The sequence below is a fragment of the Amphibalanus amphitrite genome, unplaced genomic scaffold, assembly GCF_019059575.1.
Source record: "Amphibalanus amphitrite isolate SeventyFive unplaced genomic scaffold, NRLGWU_Aamphi_draft 000453F_arrow, whole genome shotgun sequence".
Classification (NCBI taxonomy): domain Eukaryota; kingdom Metazoa; phylum Arthropoda; class Thecostraca; order Balanomorpha; family Balanidae; genus Amphibalanus; species Amphibalanus amphitrite.
The window spans coordinates 342,878-363,068 of record NW_024881947.1 but is presented as its reverse complement, the minus strand read 5'-3'; the positions used below and the strand labels follow the sequence as shown (position 1 = coordinate 363,068).

The 20,191-nt window shown below is 49.5% G+C and overlaps 1 protein-coding gene across 1 annotated transcript; it reads right to left on the bottom strand.

Annotated features, from left to right (window-relative positions):
• Positions 1 to 450: 450 nt before the first annotated feature.
• LOC122391774 (mediator of DNA damage checkpoint protein 1-like) lies at positions 451 to 17,397 on the bottom strand. Its single transcript, XM_043386012.1, has 6 exons — positions 17,131 to 17,397; positions 8,846 to 12,809; positions 4,537 to 4,646; positions 3,837 to 4,176; positions 3,144 to 3,353; positions 451 to 1,435 (listed from the first exon to the last, which is right to left on the bottom strand). The coding sequence occupies exons 1-6, from the start codon at positions 17,194 to 17,196 to the stop codon at positions 1,329 to 1,331; spliced, it is 4,797 nt and encodes a 1,598-aa protein (XP_043241947.1). The 5' UTR covers positions 17,197 to 17,397; the 3' UTR covers positions 451 to 1,328.
• Between the last annotated feature and the right edge of the window lie 2,794 nt (positions 17,398 to 20,191).

The following is a 20,191-nucleotide window of genomic DNA, read 5'->3' as shown; positions in this document are numbered from 1 at the left end:
GTGCATCCATTTTCAAAGCTGCTCGCAATAACTCGCCTGACAAACGAGGTTCCGAAGGCTGGGCATCGCCTGCCTGCGTAATCCGTTCCGGTCGAGGAACTTCCCTATTGTTGTTAGACGTTCCCCATTCATAGTGACATTGTCTGATGTAGTATCGTTTATTTGCAACCTTAAAGGCAGTTCAGCACTCGTAGTTATGCACTGGGATGAGACCAATGAAATTAACAGGTGACTGAATATGATGAAGGGAAAGATGACTGAAATGACGTTCACCAAACTCTCATCCTCAGAAATGATGCAATTAAATTTTACCGATCCCGGGTGTCACTGTCACGGGTAATTTAATGATTTCTAGTGACAATATTGTCCCGTCATTCAGACCCTTGCTCGATGCGTGACGACTGACGATTTCACCTAATGACGAGTACCCAGATGCCGGCATAACAGCGATTGTATAGGCAATTCTATATTTACGAAACAACAAAGCAAATAGTTAAGAATACATAAGTAAAAACACTACATACGATGACGTCAACAGTCTGCAGCTCGTAACTCGAAGAACATGCTGAATATATGCAGCAGTAAAAGTAAATATATACATGATAATTGCATTACCAGTGCGCACCAATCAAGATCGCACTTTGCAACCGGCTTATCTGAAATATTCTTTGGACACGGATATCGCCAACGGTCTTTGACCTCAAATTGTGTACATTTCGACATGAGAATAATGGAGGTAGCTATTGCAGACATGCAAAATACATAGGTACTTACTGAGGCGCTTTTCATTGGAACGGTGTAGAAGGACGCGAAATTTAACGGTGGCTGCGAAATGACTACTTGCCTTTCCGTTATCAAGTAACGCACGTGAGTATTAACATCGCGAGTTATTCATGAATCAATACTTAGCTAGAGAAACGTCCCTTTCTAATTGTAGGGTTCCAATTTGTACGGATGCACTAAACCACAAGCATGCACACATTCTACCATAATAGATGAAAGACACGGCTAACAATTAACACAACATCCTAGAACATTTTCACTTCATCTCCTTCTTAATTGTTTCGCTCTTATGATTTCACTCACTAAGTAATGTCATTCGCTCATAAGCATAATGTAAATACCGAGATAAGGCTATCATACTATGATCGCTTCTATACAAATACACGTGCATTTCAACGTCAACTTTTTCTCGTAGAAAATGCACCCATGTCTTGAATCCCAATAACGTCAGGCCTTGGGTCAGCTCCGTGATCATAATCATAGCAGTACAAGAAACACTCGGCGAACCTTGTCGGCCAGATGACGTCACAATGACGTCACACTTCTCACCGCTCCTCGGGGAGGCCGAGCACTGCGTCGATGGCGTGCACCACACCGTTCCCGGCCGTGACGTCAGGCACGATCACCAGCGCGTTGTCCACCTTCATCGACACTGCCGGATGACCAACGAATGTGATCAGATGTGCCAACAACAGGGGACGGCGGTTGGCCGAGGCAAAAGAAAAGACAGGTGGCAGGAAACAGGTGACATTACCGATGGACATTAAATATATTTTTTATTAATCTAAGATGGAAAGGGTCACACTCACTACAATAGGTGGTATGCTGCATAAGGAGCAAGGTCAAGCTCGTTTTGTTTTGCTCGCAAATAAAAAATCCATTGTCCAGTAGGGGAGAGTGGGGTAAGATGCCCAGGGTGGGAAAGACGCCCCACCCCTCTAGCGGCGAAACAAAGAATCGGACCTGGAAATTAATGTTCTTAGCGTAAAGCGGAAGCCTGCCTTGTTAACTGCACAAAAAAAAAATGCGAAGCTCAGTTGAGCAACGGCTGGCTGATGATTGCATGTTTTTTATTTGCTGCTTTCAAAAAATATTTTGGTGTCAGAACATTGTAAATATCAAAGAAGGTAAATAATTTTTGCGTCCCTTACTATAGTCGTGATACATTAGCATGCGTGTATATACTGTGTCCCAAAAAGTTTGTTTCAGGGTGTAGTATTATGGCTAACAAATTGTACTGATTTAATGTTACTTCGGTACCTTGGGGTAAGATGCCCCCTGTCCTGATGGGGAAAGACGCCCCCCATAAATCCGTAGGCTGTCCTTCAAACAGCCCGTCAAATCATTTATTACATACTTGTGATGTAGACAAAAGCCGATCTTGGACTATTGAGAGTCCAGTACGGTCGGGTGCTCCCCATGCCGGTCTCTCGGCCCACATAGCGACTTTTTGGGCGGCATCTGACTCTGAGAGCCCTCACGACGGCCTCTGTGGGCCCCATTATTGGCTCCAGGGCCCCTCACGACATCCTTTGAGGGTTCCCACGTTGGGCCCACGGGCCGCGCTGGCATCGGAGGTCCCCACGATGGGCTCGAGGGCCCTCAAGCATCATGAAGACCTATAAGAGCCCCACAGTGGTCTCCGAACGCCACCACAGAGGCTTGTTTGGCCGTGCTGGACGATGATGGCCCTAACGATGACCTCTGAAGCCCCTTACGACTACTTTTGAGGGCCCTTATGATGACGTTTGGTGTCTACTGCAGGCTCGAAGGGACTACTGATTCGTTCAGGCGATTCACGTGCCCATTTATGTCACTTATAGTGCAGGGGGCATCTTTCCCAACGTCAGGGGGCGTCTTTCCCACCCTGTGCGGTAAGATGCCCCCTTTCACTTCATCAGGAAAATGCTTAATAGCAAAAAAGGTTATAATATTTCAGGCACGAAAGTGTGATATTTTTGGAGAAAAATGATGGCGGCTTCCGTTGAAACTCCAAGTTTTTGCTTTCCCATCGTCATTTTCGAATAATATATGACATGGCAAAACCCTGGGCATCTTTCCCCACTCTCCCCTACCTGATGCTCCCTCATCCCTATCTAGCCAAAATTGTACAGATTAAGCGTTGTACTGAGACTCAATTCATCGAAATCGAAAGGCAATCTATTATGTGTTACCTAAACCTTCTGTGATCATCACAGGCCAGGGTGCAATTGAGTGTGCAAGATGGCAAAAGAGAGGAAGATGGAAAGAGAGAATATGAAGAGAAAGAAAGGTGGGATGAATTGGAGGAGGAGGAGGAAGAGACTGATTTGCAGTACGTTTCTAGTGCACACTCCGTGCTGAGGGCCTCTGCAGCTAACCTGTGTCGCTGAAGACGCGCACGGTGGATCCGGACAGCGTCTCCAGTTCCTGGAACGGCTGCAGGCCGGACGAGTACACACTGCCGACCAGCACGTGCCCTAGCAGCAGCTGCCGCAGCCGGCGACGGTCGCGCAGCAGCCGGCGCAGCTGCTCAGCCGGCAGCTGCGTGAACGCCACGTTTGTGGGAGCCAGCAGCGTCAGCGGACCGGCTGCCGGGGGAAGGGGGGGGGTCACTTTTAAGTCTGTTTCGGGCGGTAGTTACTGTGGAATAAAACTCAGTGCTTGTTTATTGCATAAACGTTCCATCGAGCACCCCATCGTCTTAATCACGCCGGTGAAGATTTGATAATGAAATATTAAAGACGCCAGAGCGGGGAAAATTAGCAAGCATGTGGCTGATGGGTGAAGGTAAACTTGACAAGGCACACCAACCGTGGGTCACGCAAACGCAACAAACGGCCCTTCGGCCGACACCTTGCGCCTTTCACCAGTTCGTTTCTCGCCATCCTCAGTCCCTACCCTCCGCATGCCACGTTTTGGGTAGGCATCTACTTTGTTATGCAATCCAATTATTCATTTTATATATTATCGTGTTTCATTACCTATATCATCATGGGTAACGTACCACCGCCTCAATCTATTTTACACTTCTATAGCCGTATTCCTCCTCCCTCCCCCCGGCAGCCACCGACCTGTGGTGTCCGCCAGCACCTCCTGCAGGCCGGCCAGCTTGACGGCCTCTATGAGTACGCTGAACCTGCCGCGCGGGTCCCTGCTCAGGGTGCGCACCAGGTCGGCTGGCGGCGGCGCTAGCACGCCCTCGATGAAGTGCACCAGGCCGTTGTCAGCGGCCAGCTCGGCGCGCACCAGCCGCTCGCCGTTGACCGTCGTGACGTTGGCGCTGCCGTACACGTTGTCGTAGGTGTCGTAGCGGTTGATGCGCAGGTGCGAGCCCTCGAGCGTCCTGGCCAGCAGCTCGTGCTCCATGTCCTCGAGGAGGGCGTAGCCGCGTAGCACGTGGTACTGCAGCAGCTGTGGCAGGAGAGGGGATGGGGTAAGACCGAAGACGTGCAGTATACTGCAGCAGCTGGGTGACATGAGACGGGGTGGGGCGAGGTGGCCGGGAACGGCAAACTAATCAACATAGAGCCGATATCGTTATATATTCAAGGTCCTTTTAACAGCATTACCATGGGCAGCCCTAGGTATTGTCAATTATAATGATGTAATGAGGCTATAATAATAAAGTAAAAATCCTAATACCGCTTACTTAACCCACCGTCTGTGACATACGTGGGTAAATCAAATAAAACAAAATAACGCCTATCTACAGCAGCTCTAACATCAGCAGACCTACCACCACCCTGCCCGAGAGGCTGAGCTGCCGCCTACCTTGAGCAGACTGTCCTTGCCCATGGTGTCGAGGATGGTGTCCACTCCGCCGAGACGGTGCAGCAGCTCCCCCAGGGCCCGCTCGCTGGGCGCAAACAGCGTGTACGGACCTGGGGCGGACGGACCACGGCATAGCATGGTTCAGCACATGACTTGATAGTGTGTAGGTTGGTAACACGAGTAGATACATTAGGTTTTTTGTTTGCCAATGTTGCCTGATTTCAATCCACGTTTATATATACGGTCATGCCTCACATCTTTTGCGTAATCAGTGTCCTCGCCTTTACTGTCCGCGTTGTTCTCGGTATGAACTGCCATGCAGCAGCACGTCATGCTAGGCAGATGTTGGTAGGTTGATGGGCTGTAATTATATCAATTTTCACCCATGCGTGGTGTGCTGCGTTTTGTAATCGATCAAAAAAGTTCAGATGAGCCACCAGACTGCCAACAACAGACGTCGAGCCCACATTGACCGAGCCATTGAGAAGCACAGGTGTGAGGCGATACGGCCTTTCGTAACACTCCGAACTGCACCCATTAGTTAGCAATTACCCACCATCGCGGCTGTCCGCTTTTCACCAGTTCAGTGCGCGCGCATCGAGCGGCGCACTTCGACAGGCCCTTCCATTCTCCGCTCCCGTCACGCACAACACGCGTCACACGGGCCCGACCGTCACGCTGTGACAGTGTTGGGCAACAGGACGTCACCTGCCCCTCGCCGCCCGTGCTCACCTTACGGGTAATTTTGGGGACGCTCTCCCCACATCCCCCCACGATCCATGAGCGTCACGGCTGGCTCCGTCACCGTGACGCTCGTCACAATCGACCGTGACGTCACGGCGTCACGCAGACAGCCGTGACGTCCGGCAGCGCGGCGCTCTCGACGTTACGGGGAGTTTCAATTTAGTTTGCCGGCTGGTTGATTCTAGTCACTGTGCTCACGACGGAACATTGGGCACCTATTTGATCCGTTTAAACCGTTTGGAATCTAATGAACTTTAGCAGTTGTTTACTAGTAAAAGAAGCTACCTTTCGAATGACATGTCGGTTGCTTTGTTGTTGTTTTTCTTTCAAACTCAAACAAATAGGTGCTCCGCCGTGAACAATGTTACTGGGCGTGTTACTGGGTGATGAAGAAACGGGGGAGCAGATGCCAAAATCGATGTTTGGAAGTTTGCTTCTTCCGATGCGTCGTCATAACATAACTGTTGCAACAATTTGCATGCCCCTCCCCCTATCCGCGCCTTGCGGTCGCTGCTGCGTCTGGAAGCTATAAGCAGCTGAATGGACGTCACCAATCAAAGTGATCGCAGCCTCCGGACCTATTGTGCTAGTGGCACATTGTTAATTGCATTCTTCGAGTTTTGACCTCTCGCGAAAAGACACTAAGCTGAGATACCTGAATGGATATGGATATGTTTGGATAGGCTTATCAGGGGAATGTAACACGCCATCTTGGATCTATTAGCAATTCAATGTTTTTCGTTTAGAGTTCGATCTTGCGAAATCTGGAAATAGGAATGTAATAGATACCTATTACCGAATTTGAACAATTGCGAACGCTTCGTGCATGAACAATTAACGCAACTAAATCTGGCTCAACATTAACTGCCAAATCAATTTAAGTCAGTCAATAATCAATATCACACATTGAGTTTGGCAAGCCAGTTCAAGTTCGCCAAGACAATTTACAACTTTATCGTCAAAACCAATGTAATTGCGATAACAGACCAGTATAGCGCCTTTTGGGGCGACTAACGGAGCGAGCGAGAGGGTGAGCCTTGCACGTGCGAAATTTCGAGGGGGTACCTCCAGCTGACTTGTGCACGGCACCCTACTAACCGGTCTCTAGCGATGTGCCAAATTTGAGCACAATCGGTCCAGCCGTTCTCGAGATCTGGAAGCGGCACCCTGCACGTGCGCACGTGCAAAATGGGTCCCAACTGACTTTTGCACGGCAGCCTACTAACCGGTCCCTAACCATGTACCAAATTTGAGCGCCATCGGTCCAGCCGTTCTCGAGATCTGGAAACGACCCCTGCACGTGCGCACGTGCAGCAGCACCCCAACTCTGGCACATGGATATGCAGTGCCTAGTGGGTGCCTACCTACATGCCAACTATCTGCGCATCGGCCAAGTAGTTACCGAGATATTGCAACAATTACACCAGTATAGCGCCTTTTGGGGCGACTAACGGAGCGAGCGAGAGGGTGAGCCTTGCACGTGCGAAATTTCGAGGGGGTACCTCCAACTGACTTGTGCACGGCACCCTACTAACCGGTCTCTAGCGATGAGCCAAATTTGAGCACAATCGGCCCAGCCGTTCTCGAGATCTGGAAGCGGCACCCTGCACGTGCGTACGTGCAGAATGGGTCCCAACTGACTTGTGCACGGCACCCTACTAACTGGTCCCTAACCGTGTACCAAATTTGAGCGCCATCGGTCCAGCCGTTCTCGAGATCTGGAAACGACCCCTGCACGTGCGCACGTGCAGCAGCACCCCAACTCTGGCACATAGATATGCAGTGACTAGTGGGTGCCTACCTACATGCCAACTTTCAGCGCAATCGGCCAAGTAGTTACCGAGATATTGCAACAATTACAAAACTGACACCTCTTCGTTTTGCGCGTGGCACGTGCATAAGGGGTCGCCCACATGCATCGGGAATAGTCCAATACTTGGTAGAAGGAATGAAGCTACCCTACAAAAATTACCGCGTGTAAATCGGTCAAGTGGTTGCTGAGATATAAGCGTCGCAAAAGCGTGACCACGGCCGGCCGGCCGGCCGGCCGGCCGCTCATACTCAGAAATTTCCGTTAATCTAAGGAAAGACTACGCTCGCTTCGCTCGCTCCGTAAAAAGTGACACCTCTTCGTTTTGCACGTGGCACGTGCATAAGGGGTCACCCACATGCATCGGGAATAGTCCAATACTTGGTAGAAGGAATGAAGCTACCCCACAAAAATTACCGCATGTAAATCGGTCAAGGGGTTGCTGAGATATAAGCCTCGCAAAAGCGTGACCACGGCCGGCCGCTCATACTCAGAAATTTCCGTTATTCTACGTAAGACTCCACTCGCTTCGCTCGCTCCGTAATGAACGTCGGGTGCAAAGAGCGTTTCAGTTACTAACAGGCTTCGAGACGTCAAGTGCATTTTTTCTGCATTGCCGTCGGGATGGAGGTACGGCCTGCGCATTTCCGTGTCAGGGCGCCGATACGGGCTCCGTCCTTCTGTCGTTACACCCCGTCAAAGAGCGTAACAGCGCTCCTCGTCACTCGTCACACGTCACCCGCCACGCCCGACGGCGGCATGGGAAAGCTGGGCGCGCCGCTGACTGCACCCGAGCTCACACCGCCGCCCCTCCCCCTCCCGCTGGTTACCCCCGACTCGTGACGCATGCATATTTGTCAGACCGAGACGGAAGGTATAACGAGATCATCAGAAGCTATAAGATAATCATATTGAGGAACAGAAAACACGCCTGGAGATGGGTAGGAAAGCAGGTAACTAGGACTATATACTGTGGCGTTAGGAACAATCCGTAAGAACAAATGATGAAGAAAGGTTTTATTTGGATCTATTATTTAAAACAGCTCGACTGAATTAACTCCAATGTCGAACAAAACAGGTTTATCAATGGGAATAGGAAAAACATCTGGTTGACAATGGCGGATCGCTGACAGTAAACATTGCTCTGTTTATCTGGGAAAGTGTTCGTATGTTATTGGTGTCTACCACGGCAACTTCTCAAACAGCGTGTCGGGGTGACAGGCACACGAGGAGAAACGGGAAACTCTAACGCAGCACAACACGCTAACCTATTAAAGTGGTGCATTACAGAGTAGTAGTTCACACTACACCGTACGGGGACCCGCAGTTGCTACTGTACAGCGACCCTGAGCAAATTGTCCCAGCACCCTCACAGTGAACAACGGTAAGCTGCCAGAGGGCACGCACAGAAAACCTCAGCTGCTCTTGTACAGGGACCAGCAGTCGATATCAATGTTGTCGGTTGTTACTGGATAGGACAGACGGTTAGACTTGGGGTTCGTGTACAGTAGCAACTGCGGGTCCCCGTACCTACACATGCCGGACTTCATTCACTCCCTATAAAATAGCAAAAAATGTAAAGAATTGCTTGAAATGAAACACAAATAAAACAGTTATTGGTATTGCGGTATAGCATTGCCTATAGGAGCGTATGAAATAAATTGGTTAAAGAGAAGCTTATTAAAAACAAAATCATGCCCATTTCCTGAATTGAACTATAACAATCGTCCCTTGTGTCCCCTGATCCCGACCTACCTGTATCCTCCAGCAGCTCCCGCATCCCAGAGAGGTCCATCAGTTTCAGCAGGAGGCGGGAGTCGGCTGCCTCGAGCACGTCGATGATGGTCGTCCCCCGTCGCTGCGGTTGAGGACGGTGGCTGTCCGAGAATGAAGCCTCGGGAAGCTGATGGGGAGAGGTTTCGTCGTCCCCTTCCTGTTGCGCCTCTTGAAGTTTATCATGCTGATGCTGCTGACGATTTTGTTCTAGCTCTTGATGATGTTGTTGCAGCTGCGGAAGCTCGTGATCGTCCCCCACAGTCTGCCGTGGCTCAGACTCCAATGAAGAATAGGACGATTCCAGCTGATTATCACTGGCATCTTCAGTACCATCAGCAGGACGCTCCAGAGTTCCGACTACGATGTGCGGCTCCACGGCGTCCTGCTTGGCGGTCCGACGATCGGCTTCATCTCCCCGTGGTTGGTTGTTCCTGGTGGTGTGCCCTATAGCAGCCTGGTGGGACGGTTGAGCCAACACCAGGTGGGGCCTCTTCTCCTGGTGGCCTTTGGCTGTGACAGCGTAGTTACGGACCGGCGGGTCGGCTGTGTGGACCTCCGGTGGATGGGGCGCTGACACTGCGGTCGGCTTCTTCTGCGCAAGCTCGTGGCTCGGTGGGGTCACGTAGTTTCGAACAGAGTGGCTAGGCTGGTCGGGGCTGGGCGTATGAGCCACTGGGGGTGCCGGCTTCTGCACTAGTTTATCGCTGGGCGCACGCACGTAGTTGCGAACGGGCTGTTCAACGTGTCCAGGATGTGGAGGCGGAACATCTGGAACGATCGCGGGGTGAGCAAAGCCTGGAGGCTCTTCATAACCCTGAATGTGTGAGAAAGCTGGCACTCGAGGCAGAGGACGTTGGGAGAGCTTGTCCACAGACGGAACGGCATAGTTCCGGATGGCAGGTGGGGGTAGAACGACTGGTGGATGCGACTCCGGATGACCAGGCAGAGGATGTGGATCTTGATGTCCCCAAAGAGGATGAACTATGTCATTGTGAGGGACATTTACGATGAGAGGTTTTGGGATGGGGTGCACGGGGGAAGCGTGCGCTGAAGGGAAATGTGGTCGAATGTATTCTGGGGTGGGAGTTGGTGGGACGTACGAAGGACTGGGGGTTGGCGAAGCATACGATGAAATAGGGTTCGGTGATGTTTGTACTGTGACTGGTTTTGGTGACGTGAATGGAGTGGGTGACGAATATGAAGGGGTTGGCGTAGTCGAAGGGTAAGAAGGCGTTGGTGGGACATAAGACGGTGATGCTGAAGGATTATTTGAAACGTACAAGGGGTTCGGTTGCAGCGACACGTATGAAGAGGGTTCAGTTGGCTTCAACTTTACCGGAATCGGAGATACATAGCTCGTCACGGTGTGAGTAGGTTCGTGAGGAGTTGGTATGGGCTCCACCTGTGAATAGCTCGACTTCTCTTCGTCTTCATGAGCGGCACTGTGCGGATGCGTGGGTGGGTAGACCGGTAAGTACTCCGGAGAAGTCGTGGTGAGCTGGACTGGGTCAAAGGACAGCTCAGTGGCTGGGTCGTACGGTAGGTCAGCGTAAGTGTCGGAAGGACCTGCTAGCGGAAGAACTTCTCGTGGGACGTCAAGCCATGCCGGGCGCAGGGACGGCTTGGAATGGCTGGTGGTCGGTCTGTGGTGAGTCTTGTGCACAGGCCGGCGAGGAGTCGTGTGAGCAAGAGGCCGATGGGTGCTGGCAGGAACAGAGGGTTTGGGCAGCTTGTGCACTGACGCGCTGGGTCGTGGACGCTTGACTTGCTGAGGGCGCTGAGGCACTACTCTGTGCTCCTTCGGCAGCAGTTGACTCGGTACGGGAGAGCCCTTCGCGATGTGTCCGTCGGAGGGAGAACGGCCAGGATTCCGGAGGGCGGGCGGTGGCGAGTTCTTGGTCTTCGGAGCACTGCCGCGAGTCCTCGAAGGATGGCTGCTGTGAGTCGCCGGCTTGGAGCTGGTCGAGGCGACTCCCTTCGGTGGACCATAATTGTGTCGGTCGGGTGGATGGAACTGGATGATGGTCTCCTCCTGCACAAACGGGAGGTGGATTCGGATTCTGGGCTGCTGTTTTGGCGGCTCCCACGGCTCGATCAGCCGAGGCTCGGCCTGTTCGCTGCTTTTTTCGGTAACAGAGTTAGGCGGAGAGTCGTAGAGAGAGATGTCCTGGTCAAGACTACGCGGAGTGACCGCACGTTGCAGTACTTGTTCAGAATCGCTATCTTCTAACTTGGTCACATTATTCAGCTCAGTGTCATCGCCTGGTTTGTAAATGCTTGACGGCTTGGCGGGACCGTAGCCTTCCGCCTCTGGATCCGAGGATTCGATGCCTCCTCTAAGACTGATCTCCGCATGTGTTTCATACTCCGGAAGACGTCTAGGCGTTTCGTCTGTTCCTCCTGAATATCGGTCATCATCAGAATGTTTCTCGGTGTCCGAAACGTCTACTGACTCAGCCGTGACTAAGACGTTATCTGTGTGCTCATGTAGAGAAGGTACAGATTCTTGGACTGTTTGTGCCTCCGGATCAAAATGCAGATAAGATTCCAATGCATCATCTAGAGGTGGCTGTAGCGTATCGGGTAGTTCGGTGAGGTCATTTAAATGTCTTCTAGAGGTAATCTTTTCGTTTGTGTCGACATGGTTTTCACGCTCCTCATCTTCGTCAAATAACGTGCGTTTGGCTGTCGACGCTGGCGATTCAATATTACTTTTACTTTCCTTAGAATGTGTGTCATCACCGAAAGGAGATTCGATGATAGTGGGTTCGTCGTGACCTTCCGTTGGTCTTTCGTTCTTTTCTGCGGGAGGTAGCACAACAAAGCCGGCGTCCTGTTCCGCTTTGGCATTTGAGTAGTCGGTGTCTAATGAGACTTTATTTTCCAGTCCCTCCAGAGCTCTGCTGTTTTCCGCAACATCATTATTACTTAGTTCTTGTCCGTGGTCGTATTCTGTATAAGTGTCATACTGGTAGTCCTCATACTCATGATCAGCATTTATGTCCTCGTAATATTCATCAGAACTGTCGGGATCACTTTCATATTTAATATCATTAATCTGCTCAGTTTGTTCGATTGATGGAGGCGAACCTGTATCACTCTTGGAATTGAACAAAATCAAAGGGGCAAGGTCAAATGACTCATCCACTCTATTCCCTTCACCGAGCTCTGTTTTTACCAAAGCATCAGAAGTTTCCAGGTTAGTGTGGCTGCGTTCACGATTATCTCCCTGCTGATCCTCTGATTCTCCAGCTGAATTTCCGTTCGACTCCTGTAGGTTCAGTCTGCCCCTCAGTCTCTGAAGCAGGTCCTCCAGGTCCTCTTCCGCGTGCATCCGACCGCCCCGCTGTGCCCGGCTCTCCACGAACCTGCTGTAGCGTCTGACGGACAGCTCGAACGGCTCCTCACTCACCCGGTCCAGCGGTGTGATGTAGGTGGTGTTGCCGTCCCGGTCCAGACTCTCCTGATACACGCCATCAATGAGCGACAGCAGACGGCCTCGGCTGCGGGGACCGGATTCGGCCAGAGAGCGGCGAGCTGACGCGTCTCCGCTGCGCCTCTGTGCGGCCAGTGAGCCCGCAGACTGCTCGGCGTCTCTGGCGGTCACCTCTGGACCGCTAAGGAGGCCGTACAGGTCCGTTCGGGCAGCGGCCGACGGCCCATGGCGACCGGGGAACGCGGAACCGTCACCGCGACTCGCCACTGTAGGTTCCGTGTCCCCATCGCCACTGACATCCCTTCTGGGCACGCCAGAGTTCACCAGCAGACCTACCGGTTCGCCGTTGTCAGGGACAACAAACTGTGGCTGAAGGGCGGTGGCCGCTCGAACCTCGCCGGAGGGACCTGTGTCCGCAGCCGGAGGGTTCCCGTCCGACCCGGAGTCAGACGGGCGAGTTCCAGGCAGAGTCTGGCCGCTGGAGTCATCCTTCTTTCCCGATACAACCTGGAAGCGGAGCGGACAAGACGGTGAGCTGATTCAGTCTCGAATTGCTTCAGACAGTTGTGGCATCATTCAGACTAACTTTAGCCGTACACTGTGCAATAGTTGCCAACGACTAAACCATACAGGCATGAACATATATCTAATCATCGACGTTTCCCACACTATTCTCGTAAAGACAAATGAACCGCTTGTTACGTTTACACCGAGAAAGGTATTCTGTCGACATTCTAAACGGCATCGATTACGTTAAGTTGCAGAAACACCTTATAGTTATCTGAAACTGACAGTTACGTTCGGCTCGCAGTGACAAAACAGAGCCTCCAATTTCTCACGGAAGTGCCTGGCGCGTGTCTGCGGGCGCGCTGCAGCATTGCAGTGGCTCGGCAGTGTGCAGGGTGTCGTCAGAGTATACCGGGTGGGAAACAAGACCGGGCCCTTCCCAAACCGATTCAAACCGAACCTGTCACTCAACTGCCTGTCCCGCCCTACAGAGATCGCAGGAGAGACGCCTCCTTTCAGCGGCATTGTTAAATTTTATACAAATGTATAACTGTATAAATCCGTGGTTTGTTGCAATGATGTTTTGGCTAATGTGCTGTAACGTAATATTAATGTGGCAATATGCAATCACTGAACAGGATGTCGGGCTTTATCCACTTTTACATAACTGAACACTTGAGCTGATAATACCTAGGCATTTGATAAAGGCTCGGGAATACTGCAGACTACGAGAACTGCTCCGATTGTTTTTCAATAGAAAAACACAATTCTAACGAATAGTCATACACCTCTGTATACCTCTGGAATAGTGTTTGTCTATCTCAAACAACCTGCGGTTAACCCGCGACCGCCTGGGGGGGGGGGTCGGATCCGACCCCCCCTCCGTTTTTCTTGAATAACTCATGAACCGCTTACGCTATCAACTTGAAACCTGGCATACCTTCTCCCCCATCAATTTGACGTCTCCTGTGTGATTTTTAAGAAACATTTTCCAAAAAATTTTGAGATATCGATTTTAGTGATGTAACTACATGGCGTTTTCAGTCAAAAAGTGGTAAATGTTTAAAAATCGCCAAAAATCAGGGTTTGAACTTTGAAGCAAATTGCAAATTAAGGACAAGAATAGACGCAGCTCAACGAGTTCTTTAAAATGGCTATCTCGGATTTTCCATAAAATGCGTTTTTAACCCCTAAAAATTCAAAAAACTATATTTTTTTGAAAAACAACTAATAAAATCCAAAATTTTGAGAATTTCCAAAAAAAAAACGGAATATATGTTATAGAGCTCTATTAGAACATTATATGTCCCAAATTTCAACTTTCTATCTTCATTTTTGACCCCCAAAATGTAAAAATAGCTCCAACATGCATAGGGCATGGTGACGTCATAAGCATTTTCGTGAATTAGGGGCACTTCTGAACATCGCATGTGAAAACAAATGGCACCACTAGATTCCGGGGACAAAGCTCGTCTAGAAAAGTGCATTTTTATGTCAAAAATAAAAAGTTGAAAAATTGACCTTTTTTCTTAGCCCTCGTTTAGTTATGTATGCTTTCAATGCACATTTATCACCAGCTGGGGTCACATATAACCATTACTATCGGATTCGGCGTGAAAAATAAGCCATAAAACATGTGTCGCACGCCCATGTAGCAGAAAATGAAAACCGTGACCTTTCGTGACATGACCTGACCTTGACCCGTACTTAGTATGACCCCTATACGCACATGGTACCTTCACTAGGTCTTTGAGGTCATTTTTGGTGAGTTTCGAGCAGCAGCTATCGATTCCGCTGTCCGTAAGCCTAATCATGCAAAACCCCAGAATTTGACCTTTGACCTGACCTTGACCCGAAAGTTGACCTCAATCTTAAAATCTTAAGAGTGCTTTGGGAAGGCCTTTCGAACGCCGCCTTGCGGGGCTCGGTGCGACCATTGGTTCTCGAGATAACGGGGGGGGGTGGTCGGATCCGACCCCCCCCCCCCCCCCCAGGCTGTCGTGGGTACGGAAATAGCCCAGGCGGTGCCGGGTTAACAATGCAGGCTAAATAACCAGTGAGGGTGAGCACTACTGCAGTCATCTTGCTCGACGGAGATTACCCGGAAGTAGCGAAGGGGTTCGTTATCGTCATGGGTGAGGGACTTCAGGTGTTCTTGTCGCTCACCAGTAACTTGTCAGAAACAAAACCACACAGCCACCACGCCTGGAGTGTTCGGAAAACAAGTTATTTACCACTTCTAAGGAACGCAACTGTTGGCACAGCCACATGCAGCAAGACGAGATCTCAGATATGTATGTATGTATTGTATGTATTGACACCAAAAAAAAAAGCCTTCCGCATATGGCGTGGCGATTACGGCGATACGGCCGGAGACCGAAATGCGAACATGCCTTAATTTGATAACTTTTACTTTGACCTAACTTTTGGCATCATCAGTATCTTCGAGGTTCACAAAATTAGGTGATAGGTTTCGCATGACAATTTTTCTGTGGTTATCACTACACGTCGTTTGAAGTTTGGAAATAGGACGAGCGGAGGCTTTGGGTATAGGAACGCGGAGGGCTCTGTAAAACCCCTCCCGTCAGTCGCTCGCTTTATCAAATATAGGTATATACTCCTAACTCCAGTCATGAGCGGATCACGCTTCCGAATGAAGACTTACACTGCTACAGAATAATTCAGTTGTCTACACGGGAAAAAGCCTAAGGAATTATTGTTATGAATGATTTGACAACATAGAAAAAGTGTTATCAACAGCTGAGGCTCGTCAGCTGTCACGGGCCATATAGCAGATTCATTGTATAGCGTTGGGCAGTCTGGCCGTAACCGCTGAGAACCAACTAAGAACTAACCGACCGTGAGAGATGAACCACGCCGGTGCCGGAAGTGCTCTCGGCTGCTCCGTACTAAAACACAGCAGTAATTTCAGCTCACCTAAACTCTTAGGGCACTAATCGGTACCTTTATTTAAATCGTAACTTACTATGGAATTGCATTTTGATCCTTGCCAGCATTGGCGTTTTTACAGGCCCCAACGGTCAAGAACAGAGAGGAAGATCGACCTGACCCTCAATCCATCGGTCCCTCATAGAGCTAGAGCTTCGTAAAAAAACGAGCGCGCTGCACATGACAAGAGGAAGCCGACGCTGATTTTAGCCCTCGCCGGGTCGTGAGGAGGATTGAACACCCCCTGTTTAACTCGGCTCTTGGACCACGTAGCGACACACGTTAACAGGCTTGGCGAGAGCGCCAAAAATAATTAACCAGAAATTCAGACAATTTTTATAGGTGTGGTTAAGGGCCTGACCACCAGAGGTCATTAAAGATCAAATTGCGCCAATGTCGATACTTTTGAAAATGCGGCGCATATCTGTCGGGAACGAATCGAGCTACAGCGCCGCGGAAAAGTGGATTCGATAGCCCCATTAATACTATTACTGATTAATGTACCCAGAGCTCACCTAAGGTTTAGCCTCAAGAGGGCAAAGACTTTCAAAACTGACGATGTCTCGTAAAAAGTTTGATTTCCTGCAATAGCTTTCAACACCATGTGCATGTTCTAAGTTGATTTAACCCGCATCCGCGCATTTTGTCGAGACGCGTCGAATGAACCATCACTTGATCTAAAAAACTCAATTTGAAAATTTGGCCCAAGGTCATGACTCATGACATGACCAGAAAGGGTCGTAAGTGTACCGTTCGATCCATATCGTCACTCTGAACAAAGTTAAATCGCTCCAGAATATACCTATATGTCAAAAGTAATTGAAAACAATTTTATATTTAGCTCTCACGGCCTACGGTGACCTCACCGGTGTCTAAGATGGTGTCATGGGTGCAATTTTCCGGCTCAACATGCAATATGCATTCAATAATAAACTGTTGCAGTTTTAGAGTGTTTATAAGGGATTTCCACCACAAAACTTTCGCTCAGTTTGCCATTATAATGATGAAGTTACAAAATTCACGATTCACCTGACATTCGGTCACCGACATCGAAAATCCAAAACATACCTACGTTTTGCACACTATATATGTTTTGGCACAGTTATTGATGCATCGTTTCTGCACATTGGAAAATTTAGGACCCGGGTCGTTCAAGGTTAACTTGAACGAATTGTTCGCTGACCTCAGTGGTTTTCACCAGCCACCACACGTATTGTCATGTTGTTCATATGAAGTGGTTGTTTTGTGTAGAGACGGCAATCAGCCTTCCATTATCAAGATCTCCACAAAAGCGACGGACACTTAGCTATTAAATGTTAATGAATCATTTGAGTAATAATGCGAGGTAATGAAACGTCATTGAACATCGTACCTTTGACTCTGCGGTCGCCATCACCGCCAGGGCAGCAGCGAGCACAATTACTTGTGCCGGCCTCATGTCTCCGACACTGATAACTATACGATGTCCTGTGTTCGCCCGGTCACACAATCACATCCCCGTCACTGCGTCTATCACCAGCACTGTCTGAGTCCGCGGTATCGTCCCTAAACACCAGGCTCCGCGACCGGTTACCTCCGGGCTCCTCTCCGTGCCTGCAGCGCACCAGCTCGCGCTAGACAGTGATCGCGACAGGCCGGCGGCACGCTCTCAGACACCCGAGCGGCGGGCGGCACGCATGCGCCTACCACGGCCACTTTTCCTTTCTGCTCGCCAATGCGCACAGTGTCCCGTAACCACCAATTTGAGTGGCGCGCGACACGTTGTGTCAGCGCTGTATTCAAAGAGGACGCCCCTGGTGAAAACCCCGCCGGCCGCCTGTTCTTGTTCAGTGAGCGCTGAACGATCGAGCTGCGCTTGGTCAGCCGAGAAGCACCAGTCGTCGGACAATGCTGACGCCCCCGCATACAATGCCGGCTGACATTCTCCGGGTGGCGTTTCCACAATTGGATGGGTCTGTCGACGTTATTCACATGGTCACGGCTCCGAATCCATTGTCATTCTGAAACCGATCTGTCGGCTGCCCTCTAGAACAGAAAATAACATCTGATTTCATGCTTTGGCGGCACAGAGACTGAAAGGAGAGATTTATCCGTGACAGAACAACTGTCACTCAGTTGTCAGGCTTGAAGCGGCCTGGCCCTGTGATGGGTTCCAGTGTGATAAAAACACCTTTTATTCACACTGATAAAGACACGTTTTTTCTGAAGGATGCACGCATCACCTAACCTATACCTACATTTCGGCATTGCCAAAAACATCAACAGTTACATACATAATAGTCATGGGCGTCGAAAGCGGGGGGGGGGGGGGGGGCGGGGGGACGCGTCCTCCCAGTCGAGGAGTCCTTGGGTGTAGGTACAAAATAAACATCCAAGGATATTATTTAAGAAATGACTATTTGCAGCGGTCATTCGCAATAAGGAAGCCATGTAAACAGAAACAGACCTACAAAAGAATTTTGAAGCTGGTCAGTTCGACGGTACACAAATAGGTAAGACCACAGTCCTCACGTGAATGTAGATGTAGGACCTTGAACCTATGTAAGTAGCGTAGGCCGTAGGTCCATTCAAGACAACATTATCCGAATCCACGATCATGATCCGTGGCCTATTTGATTTTTTTTTTGGGTATTTGAGCCTATCTATTATTTTTGCAACATTGACGAATAAAAAAGTGCTCTTCACTTTTATTTATCTCCGTTTCATTCGTTACGAATAAGCCGGCTCCAGCTCCGGTCCAAGGCAATTGCCTTGCGGCTCCTTAAGGAGCCGCGTCAACGCCACTGGCCTCTATAGTAACAACTAACAGTAGGTCAGACTCCAGCTCGTACCTAGGATTTCGCCCAGGAGGGGGCCACCTGGTCTCACAGGGGCCCCCGGGCCACCCGAGGCCCGGGGTCAGCCCAGGCAGGGACGAATCCAGAATCTTTCGAGGGAGCGGGGGTTGGGCACGGTGCACTGTAGGCCGGCAGCCTGAAAAAGCGCTAGAAATTCCCCCAAACTGACTGTCCGCAATATGAACAAAATAGGTATCATTTAATCCCAAATTGATCGAAGAATACGATTCCGATGCTAGTTTTGCCCTAAGGTCAAAATTGAGGTCGTCAGTTGTCACCAAACACAAGACAATTTAGACTCTCTATAGGCCACCACATTTACCGATTTTAATGATGAACTTTAGTCGTAATTTATTAGTTGACCAATCGTCGTTTTGAACGAAATTTCCTGTCAGACTAGTTCAGGGCACTGTTGTTCACTGTGCCAACATCATTCTGACATATTGCATCGCTTTTCTGCAAGGATAAGCTAGCTGTTTGCAAGCAGCTGCAAGACGTAATTTGAAATCATATCCAATTTTTTAAATAGACTTTTATAAAAACGTTATTTCGAGCGGCTAAAAATGAACATTTCATACTAGCCTCTGATTACTCATCTTTTGTTCCATATAGGTGCTTTGCTGCTTTTCCCTGCTACTTTTCGAGATATGCGCCAGTAAACCACGTGATGTAGGGGCAATTATCACCTCGCCGCTCTACTGAAGGCCCGGCGCTGGAAGTTGTGAAAAACAAACGCTTATAATCTAAATGAAATATATGTCCCTGAGCTCAGAATTGATCAACGCACACAATGCTGTCAACATTTCTGGGCCAAACTCAAAAATTCAGTCATTATTAACCCCTAAACACAAGTCAGTGATAATCAACAACAACTTGCTCTTTAGTTAGACTTTTTGAGAAATGTTATTTCGAGCCGTTAAAAATGGCCATGCCATACAAACCACCAATCATCTTTCTGTCATGCCCTACTCGCAATTTTTGCTAATGCCTGCTACTCTTCGAGGTCACGTGACCTCACCATTAAAAGTGAATGGGGAAATAAGGAAACTGTTGTTTTTGCGCATGGAATGATCTCAAACTATCTCAAGCACACGGAATCGTGATTTCGTGCACTCCTTGCAAGATGCGATGCTTTACTTTTGCATTTTTGACCTTCCGTGACGTCATTTATGACGTCACACCGGTCATAGGAGTTTCTCGTCTATAACTCATGATCAAATTGAGCCAGCGACTCGGGAAAGCCACCAATGGACTCGGGAAGACCTCCCGAATCGAATGATATGCGATACGACCTCCTTCGATTAAGTTCGTGGCCTGATGGGCTCTGAACTGACCTTGACTCGAGGTCAATACCTTAAGTTGACCTCACCCGAACAAAAAGTATACCATTCGACGCGCCTGAGCCAGGCGAACACGATGGTGCCAAAATCGCTGCTCTGCGGCCATTTTTGCGAAATTATTTGCCAAAAACCAAACCCTAACTTGGGCTTTTTGACTTCACCTCAGAGGTTACCGGTTGACCTGGGACCTTAAAATCGGGTATCAATCGTTCCGCCTTGAAACGGCGCACACGCTTGTTTTTTCCGCGAGGCTCTA

Coding starts and splice junctions, on each gene's coding strand:
- LOC122391774 (XM_043386012.1), bottom strand. CDS start 17,196: ATGAGGCCGGCACAAGTAATTGTGCTCGCTGCTGCCCTGGCGGTGATG. Junction 12,810..17,130: donor TGGCGACCGCAGAGTCAAAG/GTACGATGTTCA, acceptor CTCCGCTTCCAG/GTTGTATCGGGAAAGAAGGA. Junction 1,436..3,143: donor GCGCGTCTTCAGCGACACAG/GTTAGCTGCAGA, acceptor GTCATCCGGCAG/TGTCGATGAAGGTGGACAAC.